Source organism: Hemicordylus capensis, chromosome 3, assembly GCF_027244095.1.
Source record: "Hemicordylus capensis ecotype Gifberg chromosome 3, rHemCap1.1.pri, whole genome shotgun sequence".
NCBI lineage: Eukaryota > Metazoa > Chordata > Lepidosauria > Squamata > Cordylidae > Hemicordylus > Hemicordylus capensis.
Genome location: NC_069659.1, coordinates 264,611,026 through 264,628,401, shown reverse-complemented (window position 1 = coordinate 264,628,401; position 17,376 = coordinate 264,611,026). Strand labels below are relative to the sequence as shown.

General features: G+C 38.6%; 1 protein-coding gene across 7 annotated transcripts in view; it reads right to left on the bottom strand.

The window, feature by feature from the left end:
* FGFR2 (fibroblast growth factor receptor 2) overlaps positions 1-17,376 on the bottom strand; it is a 179,940-nt gene that overhangs the window by 76,503 nt on the left and 86,061 nt on the right. For all 7 annotated transcript variants that reach the window (XM_053307770.1, XM_053307769.1, XM_053307771.1 and 4 more), the window contains one exon: positions 16,824-16,993. In XM_053307770.1, the coding sequence (XP_053163745.1) occupies positions 16,824-16,993 (170 nt within the window). The remainder of the gene's footprint in view (positions 1-16,823; positions 16,994-17,376) is intronic.

The window sequence follows — 17,376 nt, the reverse complement described above, 5'->3', positions numbered from 1 at the left end:
AGCAGTATGTACTTGCCTCACTATTTTCGGACATAGATGCTACTGCATCTGAACCTAAGGATTGGGGTATAGTCCTAATTATTCCACTTTACAAGAAGGGCAAATGAGATTTGCCTGTAAATTATCGACTAAGTAACTGTTTACTTAATGTGGTTAGTAAAATTTATGCTAAACACCTTCATGAGAAATTATTGGATTGGTTAGAAGAGGAAAATATGCTAGCAGACGAACAGGCTAGTTCAACGGTGGATCAAACTCTGATACTTCAACACTTGGCTGAAAAATATATATCAAAGCCAAACAAAGCTCTGTATGTGGCTTTTGTTGATTTTAGAAACACCTTTGATTCAATTTCTAAGAGAAAGTTATGGCAAAAACTGATGTGTTCCACAACTGACCATCACCTATTCTTACTAATATACAAGATGCAGGAGGATACTAGTTTAAATGTCCAATGCAGTATACAAGGTCATCGTACAGAAGAAGGAGTAAGACGGGGCTGTATTTTAGCGCCAACTCTTTTTAATTTGTATATTAATTCCCTTAATATACCTTACTTATATTAACAATTCTAATAATCATCTACCTAAGTTAGCTGACAGACATGTGTCAGTATTACTATATGCAGATGACGTTGCTCTTCTTTCTCAAACACCAATTGGACTCAGACACACTTGAAATGCCCTTTCTTCTTATTACAAGGATCATGATTTAGAAATAAATTATAACAAGACTAAGGTACTGGTGTTCTCCAAAAGGAACAAAGTAAGAAATTGGAAGATAAATAATAATAATAAAATTGAACAAGTTGTTTGCTTTAAATATCTAGGCACAGTTTTTGAAGCATCAGGCAGCAGAATGCTAATTTAAATTATGAGCTGCTAAATGCTCAGAGATCTACAAGGGCTATTTTCTCTATTTATTTATTTTTTTGTTCCAAAGGTGCCCAATTTATACCTGCCACAATTAAGTTATTTTTAGTGACATCTTCTTTGCAGTTCCTCTATGAAGCTCAGATCAGACCACCAAAAAAATTATTAAATTAGAAGCCCTTCAACCCAAATTTTTATGGAGAATCTTTCAGGCACCATGGTGTGTGTCCAATATGGCACTTCATCTGGAGGCAAGGATTTCCAAAATCAAGACACAGCAATGGCTAAGTATCTTTGATCTATGGTTAAAATTAAATTTCCATCCTTCAGGTCTGACTGAACTGTTACTCACAGATGGTTTTCAATCTTATTGGAAACAAGCTATGTTGAAAAAGTTGTTGCACCATGGGCTATCCCCAGGTTATTTAAAATCTATGGCTTTCTCAAAAATCAATTTGGTAGTTAAGCAACATGTATTAGATATGGAGAAGCAGATAGAGCTTAGTCAAATACCTAGAGGCATTATCTTGGAAAACCAAGGTGTCATTAATAAACCAGCTAGATATCTTGGTATAATAACTATTCCCAAGTATTGCAAAGCTCTAACACTAGCTCATATCAACGCGCTTCAAACAGCAGTCCTAGAAGGGCGGTACAATAAAAAACCTTATGCTGAGAGACTTTACCCCTGTAACAGCGGGAGTATAGAAACAATTGCACATGTTCTGCTATATTGTAATTTTTATAGGGATATTTGTGATTACTATTTGTTACCCTTCATAAAAGTATTTCTGGGGCATTCAGATAATTTTAATCTAAATTTGTTTTTAGTTTATACATCTGATGAAATTTCTTTATAAATGTTGCCAAGTTTTGTTCAATAGCTTGGAACGTTCATCAGAAGCTGGTCGCTTCATCAGTATGAATTTTTGGTTTGAGTGGTGGTGTTATTATTAGTTACACCTCTAACTGTATTATGGATTTAAAATTATTTTTCCCCTTTTGTTTCTTTTATTGGGAATTGTATAATTTTGTTTTATGTTTGACTTTCTGCTTTCTGATCAATTATCGAAATACACGATGCATTCATTCATTCATTCAAGCAGTCATACTCACATACATACAAGCACCTCTCAGCACACACAAAACTAGCATGCTGGGGGGGGTGGGAACTAGGTTATTTATTTTTTGCATCTATATCCCGCTCTTCCTCCAAGGAGCCCATACTCTGCTTATGTTTATCCTCACAATAACCCTGTGAAGTAGGTTTGGCTGAGAGAGAAGTGACTTGTCTGGAATCATCCAGTGAGCTTCATGGCTGAGCAGGGATCTGAACCTGGATCTCCCTAGTCCTGATCCAACACTCTAACCACTACACCACACTGGCGCTCTAGAACCCTTCTCCCTGATGTTTCGTTTTTATATACAAGGTTTGGGATTCTTCTTGTATTTTTACATTTTGTCTTTATAGCGAAAGATTCATTTGAGCTTCCACCTGCTCCAAAATATTATTATTCTCATCTCATGTTTACAACGTCATAGCTCTCTTTCAAGTATACTGTGGCTGTAGATCCAAATGCATGGCATGCACATACTGCATGATGATAAATGTGTACAGAGCTTGGTATTTTCACCACAGTTATTGCTAGTGCCAAAATTTCTCTCATACAGTGCATACATAGCTGTGTACAGTGTTCGCTCTACGGTGTGCGCATGTGCGTGCGCTCACAGGTTTTTTCATGTCCGCTCAGTTAATATTTGATCCCACCCAGGTTGAATCAGGAAGGCCTCATTCTGAATGCGTGTGCTCACATATTGTCATGATACTGCCGCTCAGAACAAAATTCATTCCGAACACAGATGAAAAAAATTAGAGAGAACACTGGCTGTGTACTGGCAGACATGAAGAAAATTTCATGAGGAATTTGGACATCAGGAAATGTACTGACTGACATGAGGAAAATTTCAGTGAGAGTAGCCACACAAATTAAAAGGACAAGTTAGGGACTACTTTGAGTAACTGTCCTTATGTCAGCCCCTGCCTTTACATGAATATTGGTCACAGTTGCATTATTAGCATACAATCTCCTGATTTCCCGGTAGACTTATTAGCCAGGAAGGCACCTGTACATTTCATACTGGGCCGTAATGTTATGTGTGCAGGCTTTGAACTTTAAAGCATATGAAAGGAAATTCAATTTTTCCTTTTCATCTCTTGCCTTTTCACATTTATGTGGTAATAATGACCTCTGGGTCAAGCATTTGATATAAGATAATGATCTGTTCTATAATGAAATGTTCAGTATGCTTTATACATTCAGCTAGTTAATAGGCACCAGGAAAAACTCACTGGAAGAAACAAGAGCTCAGTTTTAACAAGCACCATTTCTGCAGACGGCCATTTTATTTTTCACTGTGACTGTGGTTCAAGCAGGATTTGTGCAAGGTGTGCAGGAAATTAGAAGAGGTAAGATGCAGGATAACAGGAGGAATGGGTATAAGAGGCTGAATGAATAAAAAGTGTTCTAACATATTTGCAGGGCACACAATATACACATTTTGATCCTATATGATATTTAAAGCAAATCACTCCCCATGCTCTGGCCTGGTCCACATAGTTGTTTGAATCTAGGTTTAAAGTGGGTTTTCAACATTAGTATGACTATGTGAACCCATGTCAATACTGGTAACCCAGATACAATTGATTGTATGAACCAGGCCAATAATTCTTCAAGCAAATTCTCAGGATTTACCTCAAACTGTGAATGTGAACTGAGTGGACCCATAAAGCACAGTTTTTGCTGGACTTGGCAGTTGTTTGGTGGACCTAGAAACAATGTTCCCTCTAAAGGGATTCCCAGATATTGTTAACTACAATTCCCATAATCCCCAAGTAAAAGCCACTGCAGCTAGGGATTCTGGGAGCTGTAGTCAACAACAGCTGGAAATCCCTGTTACAGGGAACACTGCCTAGAAAGTACTCAGTTCCCATATACTGTGCTTCCATTAATATATGTTCAGCCCCTTTATGTTATACATAAAATAGAGGTTGCATTGCAAGTTGGACACATTCTGAAACAATCATATGACTGCTTCAGTGTATGTTGCACACTACAGAGATCCTTTGAACAAATGTACAAAACGTAAATTCAAATATAAGAATCAGCTCAGAGAGAACTAATCCAGCTCTATAGTATGCAGAGAAGAGGATTTACTCCTCTATTGTGATAGCTCAATGCCAGTCATTTCATCTGCTAAACATCATATCACTACCATTGTCTCTTCACCTTTGACAACTCTTTAGATTGCGACTTTACATATCAGTTTCTCAATACTAACCTTTGTATTTAAAATACTTCTTGCGCTCAGTGTTCTCTCTAACAGGGATTCCCAGATGTTGTTGACTACAACTCCCATAATCCCCAAGCAAAAGCCATTGCACCTGGGGATTCTGGGAGCTGAAGTCAGCAACATCTGAGACTCCCTGTTAGAGGAAACACTGCTTGCCCCTAGTGTGGAATGATCCCAAAACTGCATTGGGCACTGATGCAATGATGTTTTAAAAATGTAAGTAAAATAAGTAAGTAAATTATTGTATTTGTTTTAGGCAAGTCACGTTGTGGTTTTTAACAAAAAGCAACATATAAAAATATAAATAATGCACGGCTTTTCCAAGGAAAGTCCTCTCAGCTTATTCTGCACTGTAACAACCAGTAGTTTGTGGACAGAGTTTGTGCTTCCCTATGGAAATTAATAGTACAGTCTACATATTTAGCAGAACAACTTTCCTATTTGTATAGATTTATTTTTAACCTTATAACTAAGGCTAAGAGCTGCTCTACAATGTTTTCACTGTGTGCACACACACATACACACACAACAATTCCATTTCAGTTTAATAGAGCAAATAGCTTTCGTAACACCTGCTGCTCAAGAACGTTTTCAAAATAAAATTGTTGCAGTAACCAATAATAATTTGTACAACTTACTTAGTGCTTATATAGCATTTTAAAGTTCAGTGTATTAAAAGAGTCTTTATTTTATTTATTTATTTATCTATCATATTTTTATACTGCCTGTTATATATATCTCTAGGTGGTGTACAAAATTTAAAACAATATTTAAAAATCAGCACAGATTAAAATACAAGAAACAATTAAAACAGTAGCATAAAACAGAAATAAAAACAGTAGTATAAAACAATTATTAAAACAAATTATTAAAATTAATAATTTACCTGCATGCCCTTACAATCACTCCGGTGTAAAGTAAAGTAAAGTGTGCCATCGAGTCGGTGTCGACTCCTGGCGCCCACAGAGCCCTGAGGTTGTATTTGATAGAATACAGGAGGGGTTTACCATTGCCATCTCCCGCACAATGTGAGATGATGCCTTTCAGCATCTTCCTATATTGCTGCTGCCCGATATAAGTGTTTCCCATTGTCTGGGAAACATACCAGTGGGGATTCAAACTGGCAACTTCTGGCTTGCTAATCCAGTCATTTCCCCACTATTATTCTCATTTTATTAATGAAGGTATAAAGATTGGGGGTTAGTCACAGAAAATGATGAAAGACTAAGTAATTTACGCTTGTAGTTCCATCCTAATATGTGGCAGATGTATCTGCTCATCTGTATCTATACCCATGAACCTCACATAGGATAAGTGCCTTCACATGTCAAAGCTGAAGTACAAACGGACTGACTAACTTCTGCTTCCCCTTTTTATACTTTCTGTAACGTGTATAAAAGTCCTAAGAGACAATGATTTTCCTCAGACTCTCCAGACAGTCTCCCTAGACATTCCTGAACAGGAACTTGAACCCAGTTCCAAATACAATGTTTTAATAACAGCACTATTAGTCTCAGCTGCCCACATTTTGCACACCTACTTCTTCATGAGCATTTATTCATCACAGAAAAAAGTACTTCATGCATTTCTTCATTCCAAGATACATTATTTGATAATTAGCCAAGATAAACCTCGTCTCTTTACCCTATCTGGTCTGAAAATAAGAAAGACACTGCTGTCTGAAAAAGCAGCCATTCCAATAACTAATTTGGGAAGATAACACCATCAGTTGCATTACATGAACATGTGGCTCTTGCCAGTTTGAAGAAAAACCTGCTACTCTTGACAATTTTCATCTAAAATTCTAAGTGAGATTGATATTCTAGTCCACAACTTAAGCCTACTTACGTCATGCCAAATAATCACTTTACTTGCACAAAGCATTTATGACAACATGTCAAGAAATTACATTTATAACTTTTCAAGTTATTAATCTTGCTGACAAAGCAAAAACTTAACAAGATCTATCTTTTCCCCCCACTGTTAGCTGCTGTTAGCTGCTTGGAGATCACTAAATCAAGATGGTATCCAATGGATCAATCCTTGATTCTAGCATCCATTCACCAAGGCAAATTGTCACTCAGAACTGACAGCTTGTAATGTAAAAGGAAAGAAAGAAAACCCTTTTTGTCTTTATTAAACTAGTTCCAAGGATTAAAATCCATATGTGCTCTGCATTACTTAGAAAAGTGTTTAGTGGAACCCAAATGGCAAAACACATTCATGCAAAATATTAACATCATCATTGGTCAGTCAGTCATGTTTATTTACGGTCATAGACCAAAATTTAAAGCATACATAATAATACACATGATATAATAATAATATATACATGATATAAACAGAGACATAAACTCATCCTAATCAGCAGTTTCCAGTTTGCATAATCATCATTGGTTTAGTCAGGCCTTCTAGAGAAACTGTTTTCCCCAGAGAAAAACCATTTCATAAACATATATGTAGGCCATTTTTTATAGAAAGCAAATTGATTATGCATCAACAGTGTTGGAAAAGGGAAGGACATTGTACCTGAATCTGAAAATAAGCATTGTGAATTCACTCTGTGCACACAGCCAGCAGAGATCAGAACAGTTTATAATGGACTCAGCCTCCCTTCTACCACCATGCTGCCTCTACATTTGGTCACTGCTGTGCTACTGTATATAATGTATATTCCAGGCCCTGTGGAAAAAGTGAGCACTGGTGCAGGTGAATCTCAGCTGCATACACAGAACAGCAGCAGTACAACAGGTATGGAAACAATACTGTAAGATAGACAGCTTATACTGAAGCCCTGTGTGAACTGTTCCATGCCTTGCTCTCCTTTACATGCAGGGTAATGGCCAAACCAAATTGTCTGTGCTCTGTTTTGATTGTACATAATTATAAACATTATTCTAAAACATCTGATTCTACAGCCCAATCCATAAAATCTATTATCCTTGACTTCTATACTATCATACATACATTGAAAAGGTGCATGCTGCTTCAAGACACAAAATCTCACGTAAGTGCTGTTACAGATATAGAGGCAACCAAAGATGATGGAAGGAATGGCTTTAGCATTCACTCCAGTTCTGACAAATTTATTGTGCAAAACCACTGATAAAAAGGGAAATCCCAGTGCTGACCTTTGTAGTATCTCATAGCCAACACAAACACCAGTTTTGTGGTATACTGCCTTGAACCTATGTATTCTATCCTAGTTTTAAACAGGCTTTTCACAGGCTGCCATATCAAATCTGAGTAAGTACTCCTGCTGGAAGTTCAAGCAGCTTCATCAGTTCTGCTTAGAAAAACCTTGTGTGTCTATTTGCTGAGCCACAATTTAAAAAAACTGTGCATCAGACCACAAGTGTAGGGAAGGTACTGGGCTTCACTACAATAAAAACCATCTCTTAGGCGTCAGCCTGTGGGCCAAGCTTAAATGGACTAGAGAAAAATCATGCTATGACAGCTCAATTCACATGTGCACAAAGTCAGCCCTGCCCTCATATTATTGCAGCATGACATCTGCCCTGTGCCTGCTAGACTGGGATGACAGACAAATGTTGTTTAATTAAAAAGTAAAGCAAAATATACCCAACTCCCTAAGCAGGTTTTGACAAGTTCTGAATACAATCCATCTCAGGGTTAGAATAGACAGAGCACTAAGTAGGAACACTTTATAACAACTAGAACCTTGGCTAATGGGATGTTTTCAGTTTGCAAACAATATTTACATTGCCAAATATTATGACAAGTTTGAGTGTACAATTGCTTCTCTCAATATCTCCTCTGATTGTATTTTGCTTGTCTTTGACTGCAGAACAGAATGACCTAGTCATTAGATAATACAAGATAACACCAATCAGAATATACCTAAAGGGGTGCATATTGAATTCTTTTTTGGATTCTTTTTTCAGCAAATCATAAAATAACTTTGCTTTCAACATTCATACAAACAAGAGAACATTCTTATAAGGATCCAGGCCATTGGAACAGAAAAAACTCTGATGCACTTATTTGCTTCACTTCTACTTTAAAGTGCTTAGGCTTTCTTCAGCTGAAAGGTCCTGTTAAACTATTTAAACATATTTGTTTCTAATAATAACTGGACAAGTGTGACAAATCAAACTAGGAACTAATAAGCTACCATAAAAATGTATGGAATATTTCCAGTAATATTTCCAGGATAATAAAATCTAAATCTAAACATTCACATGCCAAATCAGTATTCAAGCCCATGTCAGCTCAGTCAAGGCTTTTGACCCTGCAGAACTGGACTCAAGAGTCCTCACATCCCTCAGATTTGTATAATGTGCTTATTTCTGTAGTCATAAGGCACACAGACTGAATGTAGACATAACATTTGTCAGTCCCTGTACCACAATAAAAAGACTGCGAGTATAGTGTTACATTTGCACCAGGGTTAATGCTCACTTGTGCTGAATCAGCTTCAAACCCCATATTCAATCTCTGACTTAAAGCAAACCATAGTTAATGCGTTAATCTAAGTGCAAATTTAATGCTACAACTGGTTAACGGTGGAAAGGGGGAAAGGAGTGGTGTGGAGTTTTTAGTCTGTCTCGACCATGGCTAATATCAAGAAAAGTTGCATCTGCAATGGCTAATATAGAGGAAGTCATTAAGGAAGAGGCCAAGAGGTGATGTTTTTCCTCAGACAACATGCACTCAGGTAGTCATGAGAACAGACCCTTAACGACTAACTCTCTGAGGCTATTCTTATGAGCGTGCAAAACCGGGCTAAGGGATTCCAGCCTGGTTTTGCACGCTCGTGAGAACCACCGGGCTTGAGGGTGAGGAAGACTCCATGGTGGCAAGCCCGCCGAAATAGTCACCCTCTTAAATGAGGTTAAGGGAGCGAGTGCTCCCTTAGCCTCATTTTTTGCAGCTGTGGCTGGCACACTCGGGTGGGGGAGGAGGGCTCCCAATAATGCACCGTGCACTTGCACCACAGTGCACTTGTGAGGTGCATTATTGGGGCTCCTGGGGTAGAGCATCGCACAGCGGCACTTCCCTGAACCCAACCCCCGGAGCGGCTGAGCGAGGTGCAGGAGAGCAGTCTGCCCACAGGAGAGCAGTCTGCCCACCCAGCAACATCCCTGTGATCGTCTGCAGGGAAGTAAGCACTTTCGGGCTTCCTCCCCACAAAAGAGGGTCGACCTTCTCACCAATCATGAGAAGGGCTTCTCTGTGTGTTTTGTGAGAAACTGAAGAGTAATAAAGTGTGCCATGTAGGTTTGAAGGGTGTGAGGCATGAGAACAAGGTTCTGAAATAGCCATATGGTACAGAGTTCCTAAAAGTCACACATTTCCAGAGCTGGACCGGTCCTGGGATCACCCTCTGTACAGCACATAGAAATAACAGTGCTGTACAGACTTCCTCTCTACAAGCTGAGCCAAGCAAGAACATGGCCACTACCCTTCTGTATGTGACAGGACAGTGATCACAATGTTCTAAGTTGTGGGAGATTCTAAAGAACTTAGTAAGATCAACACAGAATAGGTTCACTAGCAGCCCACCCACTCCTCATAAAGACCCAGCTACACTGGCAGGCACACAATTCTGCAAAAGATGCCTAAGTGTATTCAAATGTCCCACTGAGTTCAATGAACCATACTCACAAGTAAATGTACACAGAACTACAGCCTCTGTCACATGTTTAGCATAAAGAGTTAATTAAGCCCTCCTTGCAATTTTTATTCCACGAAATGAACATGGCATATTATCAGAAACCAACGAAACAAATGGTACAGAAAAGAATTAAGTGTGTCTTTTTACAAGTTCACTGCTTGCAGATATTTATTGTCACAAAACAAGATGAATGGGTACGTGGCTCCCATAGATTTACATCTACAGATTGAAAACTATCATATATTTACCCAAGCTAAACTTTCGTGTGTAAAAAGGGCTGTGGTAATGTAGCTTATCAAAACACAGCTGTGGAAACAAACACTCTTTAATACTTAAAACAGTAAAAACTGATAGGACTCAATTTACTTTCTGGGAGGTGAGAAGGAAAGTAAAGAACCTTGTTCACTCCTCGTGGCATGCATTATCTTGCTACAAAACACTCTGAAAAATTACAGAAATTCTTCAAAATACCCACAGCCATGTCTGTGAGGAGGGGCAGGGGCAGAAACTCTCACAAGTCATCTTGGAACAGAAATAATAAGGCAACTGCTCTTTATGCATATCTTGCAAAACGTAAGAGTTTCCAAATGTTTAAAAAACAGTCACTTACTACAGAAGAATCCAGACTTCTAGATTTTATTTTCCTATAGCACAGATATCATTTGCACTCTTCATCTTGAACAGAAACTGAAATGGTACATAACTATCTGAGTACTGTATGATGAAAATGGTGTAACTTTTCTCCATTCAAGAGGCAAAGCAAGTACTAAGATGAATCAAGGAGCCATAAGGCATTTGGATTTTCCTTCTGCTAGCTGACTATCTGTGTCAGAACAAGGGACTGAGTTTCCAAGACAGCAAACGCAGTGTACTTGGATGTCAACTGAAGTTGCAGGTATCAATATACTGCTGTAACTCTAGATGACTTGTATATTTTAGTAGATATCTGAATCATGAATGTGTCTCTTAAAAATACTATAGCTATAAAATCAGGAAAGCTTGCTACAATCCGATTTACAAAACCCATGCTTTTGGAATGTTTTTCTGAATATGATTCAACAGATGATTTTTTAATTCCTTGCTTACATACAGAATTTAACATTAGGAAGCTAAATACTGATCAGCGAGCAAAAAGGATCCCCCCCCACTATAAATTATCAAAACACAATTCTCCAAAAACATTAGTTATTGATAATAAACATTAGTTTGATTAGTTTATTAGTTTAGATACACATAGCCTATTAAGAGAATTTTTATAAGCATTAATCCCAATAGTCAGGGCTGATAAGAAAATAACAGCAGCCCTGCTGGATCAGGCCCAAGGCCTATGAGGTCCAGCATCCTGTTTCACAAAGTGGCCACCAGATCCCTCTGGAAAGCCCACAAGCAAGAGGAAAGGGCATGCCCTCTCTCATGCTGTTGTACACTTACAACTGGTATTTAGAGGCAGTGTGTCTCTGAGGCTGGAGGTGGCCCACAGCCACCAGAGTAGTATCCATTGATAGACCTGTTCTCCATTAATTAATTTGCCTAAGCCCATTTTAAAGCCATCCAAGCTAGTGGCCATCACCACATCCTGTGGCAGAAAATTCCATAGATTAATTATGTGCTGTGTGAAAAATGACTTCCTTTTGTTGGTCCTAAATTTCCCAACCTTCAGTTTCATAGGATGGCCCCGGTTCTAATGTTGTGAGAGAAGGAGGAAAATGTATCTCTGTCCACTCTCTCTACTCCATACATAATTTTATACACCTCGATCATGTCTCCCCGTAGTCACCTCTTTTCCAAACTAAAGAGCCGCAAATGCAGTAGCCTTGCCTCATAAGGAAGATGCTCCAGGCCCCAGGCCCCTGATCATCTTGGCTGCCTCCAGTTCTACAACATCCTCCTTAAGCTACTGTGACCAGAACAGTACATAGTACTCCAAATGTGTCAACACCATAGATTTGTATAAGGGCATTATAATACTTGCATTCTTGTTTTCAAACACCTTCCTAATGATCTTTAGCATGGAATTTGCCTTTTTCATTGCTGCCACACACTGAGTCTTTTAAGGAGATGACCACCATAAACCCAAGATCTCTCTCCTGGTCAATCACTGACAGCTCAGATCCCATCAGTGTATATGTGAAGTTGGGGTTTTTTGCTCAATATGCATCACTTTACACTTGCTTACACTGAACTGCATTTTCCATTTTGTCACCCACTCACCCAGTTTGAAGAGATCATTTTGGCGCACTTTACAATTTGTTTTGGATTTCACTACCCTAAATGTTTAGTGTCATCTGCAAATTTGGCCACTTTAATTACTCCCAACTTTTAGATCATTTATGAATAGGTTAAAGAGCACTGGTCCCAGTACTGATCTCTAGGGGACCCCACTTCCTCCCTCCATCCACTGTGAAAACAGTCCATTATTCCTACACTCTGTTTTCTTTCCTTCAACCAGTTACCAATCCACACATGAATCTGTCCCGTTATCCCATGACTGCTAAGTTTACCTAAGAGCCTTTGGTTTCTGCCATTATAGAGTACTTCTGGATCACTGGAAGAGCTCCAGATTATTTAGAGCTCTTGCACAATTGCCCTAAAATGCCAAAAACAACATAATAGCACATGCACTCTCATTCCATCCTTGCAGTTGCTTGAAACATCCACACTTTGGTATTTCGGAACTGTATCATTATTTGTCTTCTACCACTGTGCTGAATCGGGTAATTATATATACTGATGAAAGCAAAAGAAGTCTGTAAGCTTCTGCTGATCGATTATCTGGTTTAGGTATCTGGCAAGGTTGAAACTCAGAACCTGGTTGCCCAAATGGACACCAACAGGAATTGAGCCCTGATCAATTTGATGCTCCATATCGTATATTCTTTGAGTTTGACCCTGGCATTTTCATACCCCAGGGTTATTAATGCAAGAGGGGACCACATACATCTGTAGGTTATGTAGGTTTTTGTTGAACTTCTGTTTGTAAACTGTGCTGGTTTGTGATTGTAATAAAGGAACTGTTTGATTGATTCTGCTGATCAGTAATCCAACCATCTACTTTGTGTGCATCCAAAGGCTTCGGCATACCTAACTGCCTTTCAGTTTTTAATTTTTGAACATTTTTCTATGTATTATTGTATAATGGGTTCATTATTCCAACTGCTTTTGCAAATCATCTCACTTTCAAAGCTGGTTTGCTATGTGGCATGGATGGGGATAGTAAACATTCCAAATTCAGAATTCTTTGAATCCCAACATTTGTGTTGAAAGTTTAAATTGTAGGGATGTGCCTGCATCATTTTGGTACCTCTTTGGAGAGGTGCCAAAACAATTTGGGCTCCTGCAGCTCAAATATTTTGGCCCGGGGGCAAGGGGTACCTTTAAAAGGAGGCAGGCAGGTCCTACCTGCTCCTCCAATGAGCCGCCGCCACCCCCACCACCCCTACCACCCCATTGTGGTGCTATCATGCTTAAAACTTAACTTAAAATGCCACGCCAATGGGATGCTGTTCCCAGCAGCCCTTACATAGCGTTGGCACTATTTGCATAGTCAGCAACACCATGCTGACTATGCAAATGACAGCAGCACATGCATTGAAGCCATTTGCATGCCAATGCTGCATGAGGGCTGCTAGGAGCAGCATTCCATCTGCGTGGCATTTTAAGGGGGACAGCAGCTTGGCTGCTGCTTTTAAGTCAAGTTTTAAAACAGCGCCGCGATCAGGTGGTGGCAGCTCACTGGAGGAGCAGGTAGGACCTGCCTCCCTCCTTTTAAAGGTACCATTCCCGGACCCCTGGGACATGCACAAATCATTTCATGTGCATCCCTAATAAATAGTCTATGATTTATTTCATGCATTCACAATAAATGTGGAGGGAATAATCTAGAACACCACCCACCATACAGCTGCTTTTCATTTTGTCTTATAAAGAATCCTGGGCAGTGTGAAAGTCAAGATGAGAGTGACTTCTTAAATGGCTTCACTTTACTTTATCACTCCTCAGTCAAGTGTGCAACACTGAATGGCATCCAATTCATGTGTGCTTTGGGGTATTACGAAAGTCAGGAGGTGTTGCCAGGTGCACTCTCATATTTTATGAGGTAAGCAAATATAGTTAGAAATGTCTACTTCATTAATTAATGTTCATCTGGAACATTTGGACACCTTTTTCTCTGGAAAAAATGACACTTTCCATAGAAAATATGGCTAGAGAGGAAGACATAAAATATTTTAAAGTCTCTCTTCTTTCGCATTTGCAGCAGGCTTATTTTGAGGGTTTATTCATTCACACATTGTGGAAAGGTCTATAACATCCCCTAATAATAAAACCATGGAGGGCAGTAAACAGCTTAAACAAATTGGTCATTGTAGATTTACAAAGTGAACTTTGGTGTTTGTGCACTTGAACAAATACATGAATTCATATTTGCAGAATTTATATAAGAAACAACTCAACTGAAGGCTATAGAAAGTCCATACAGGCAGTTCAGGATATTAATGTTATAGGCTTCACCAATAATCCTTGAAAGAAGCTGGTTTCCTTAGGGATCTCTCTAGTAGCCAAGATTAAGTCCTGGTCTGTGCTGTTGTAATTTTGCGTCAGTGTACACCTGGGTACTTCTGACTGACCCAGGCTGTCCTAGTAGGTCAGCTGGTTTATTTACTTTCAAGGACAGCCCCTGCTGTGTATGCCTGCTATAAACTACACCCATACTTGTTAAGGCATGAGTGTCATAGTGTGCTCACAAGCTACCCCTCCAGGCCCACTTTCGTGGTTGGGTCCTTCTATTTGTGTTATCACCACTTATTCCCTTACATGTGTATCACTATGACTGGAGAGAAAACACACATATTACTAGAAATAGTGCACTGTAGTGGATATATTACATGAATGTCCAACCTGATCCACCATTCAGAAAGTTATAAAACATTTCCTTTGAGTGTGTTCTTCCCATACAGAATGGTGACATAAATTATCTTTATATAAATATGTCTGTTTGTAAACCGCCCTGAGTCCTATGAGTGTAGGGCAACATATAAATCTAACTAACTAACTAAATAACTGTAAGCAAGATCAGCCCATGTAGTTATTCTCAGAGCATGGCTTTTTAATTTTTAAAAAAAGTCAACCATCAGACATGGAAAACTGGATGGCAAAGAAACTAGTAGTGAACACAACCTTACTAAACTGAAAGAAATAAAGAGCGCATTTAAGGGTAACTGAGCAGGCCAGAGGAACAGAGTGGGAAAGTGATAGAGCAAGACTGGTTATTTAAGGAAAACTCAGAGTCAATGATGGACTGCAGCTAGAGGACTTAGCGGGAAAATAAGCAAAAAGCCAATACGTATATTGTGAAAAACAGAGGTAAGTCTGAAATTATAGAAACAAGGAAGAAGTTTGAAAACAAGAGGTTGAGTGGTTCAAAAATTGTGATTCAGTCCCTTAACTGGATGTATTACATTGACAGGATGGCTCAGGGCAGTTTACACAGAGAAAATAAATACATACATACATACATACATACATAAATGTTAATATTTTGTAAAATACAAAGAGCAGAAACACTATTACACATACTTCACATGTACATAGCTCTATATGTGGAAGTTTCCCAATACTGATTCTCTCCTAAACTGAAGGCTGTGCTCACTAACAACTCTGCAAACCTAATAGCATACATAATTGTCTGGTATATCAGGCATGCATATACCATTTTGTATGTATTTTATTCTGTGAAAGTCTTCCCCACACACACTGTTTTCCTGCTTGCTAAATCTTTCATATGGAGATTGCTGTTGAGAAGATTTTTTTGAGGAGAGATGTTATGTTTGATGGTTTATTTTTTATGGAGAATACAGTCAGGTTGTAGCTTAAATATCTGAGCAAAAACAAAATAATAAAATTCTGGTTTCCTTCCTTGACAACCCGAGTATGTATCTACTGTAGAATGTTCAATATTGTAGCACACTAGCTAACCTCTCTAGATGTTTTTACTAATCAATCAGTAACTTGCTATTTAAACAGAATTCACTAATCTGATGCTACTTGGAATTCAAGCAAATCATTTAAGTAATTGCAATTGCTTTCCCTCAAATTTACTTCCCGTATCTATTTCACAGACCATAAAATTCATAAAAATAGTCTTCCTGCTCTTTTACTAAGCGTGCTGCACTACCCGAACCATGTTTTGCATTGTTCTATTATATCTATTATATTGGAATATTCCAGGCTGTTACAGCTCAAAAGCACAGACTGTTAAGGACATCTATAAAGAATGTTATTGTAAAGTGATGGTGGGGTGTTGTTGGGTTTGTGTTTTTTTTGTCATTAACCTCTTAAACTCAGCAAGAACCCTGTTTACTAAGCCTGACCTTTTGATGAACTCACCTTAAAAACTCAGTAACAAAAAAGAGAGAACAGGTACAAAATACAGAAAAGAGTGAAGAGAAACCAAAGTCTGATTCAGTTATTAAACATGCTTCAACTCATATTCAAAACTCTGCAGCAGATTTCACAGAGTCAGAAATACCCAACAGAGGTAATGCCCTGCTCAAAAGTAGGGTTTCAAATCTGTCACCATGGACATCTCACAATCTCTCATTTCTTCCTCCTTTAGGGAAACTGAGGACACTCTAACGGGGAGCTTGAAAAATGCCCACAGTAGTAGGGGGAGTCCCACTGATCAGGAACTGAAGGGCAGAACATTAAACCATAAATATTTTACTAGCTCATGTGACATGGAACTATGGCTTTCTTGTTGATATGATCCTTCATGTTCCTCCTGTCAAACAGGATATCTCCTGTTCTCTGATACTTCTACAACTTACTTACTCTAAAACAGTATGAAAGAAAGAACTATATACCTATTCTGCAGACATAAAAAGCTATCTAAATTTTACAATTCCAATCCCAGCTACCTCATGTTGCATCCACTAAAGCAAGCATATCAACAAGGGGCCTCTTACCTTGTATCCACCAATGCGATGCTCTTGCTTAAATTCTTTCCCGTTTTTTAACCATCTCATGGTTGGTGTTGGGTTTCCTGTAGCTGGACAACGGAATTTCACGGTGTTCGCTGCTGGAACTGCATGTAATCGCTTCTCCATTTTTTCCATTTGCGTCCATGTAGGTCCTTCTGTTTCCAAAAATGCACACAAGAGAAAATAAAAAATCTCTATATCGTAAGGAACTTGGATTCAAGACCAATATCTTGTCATTTGAATAAATTTCCTATGAGAAACAACACATTTAGAAGGCACATTAATGTTATACACTGTTGATTTATGTCACCTTTGGCAAATCATATCTTTCAACTTGAATACCACAGAAACTGCAGTGCGTACCTTGAAAGAAAAATCTGGCCTCTTTCAGCTGGAATACTGCTTATGATACTGGCCTTAAGGTAGCCAAGGTGATTCAACCAAAAAGGTAAAACTGAATTCTTAAAAAGAATGTCCCCGCTCAGCCCCAAGGCTTGGGGTAAAGTAACAATTACTTTAAAAGCACAGAAATTAAACT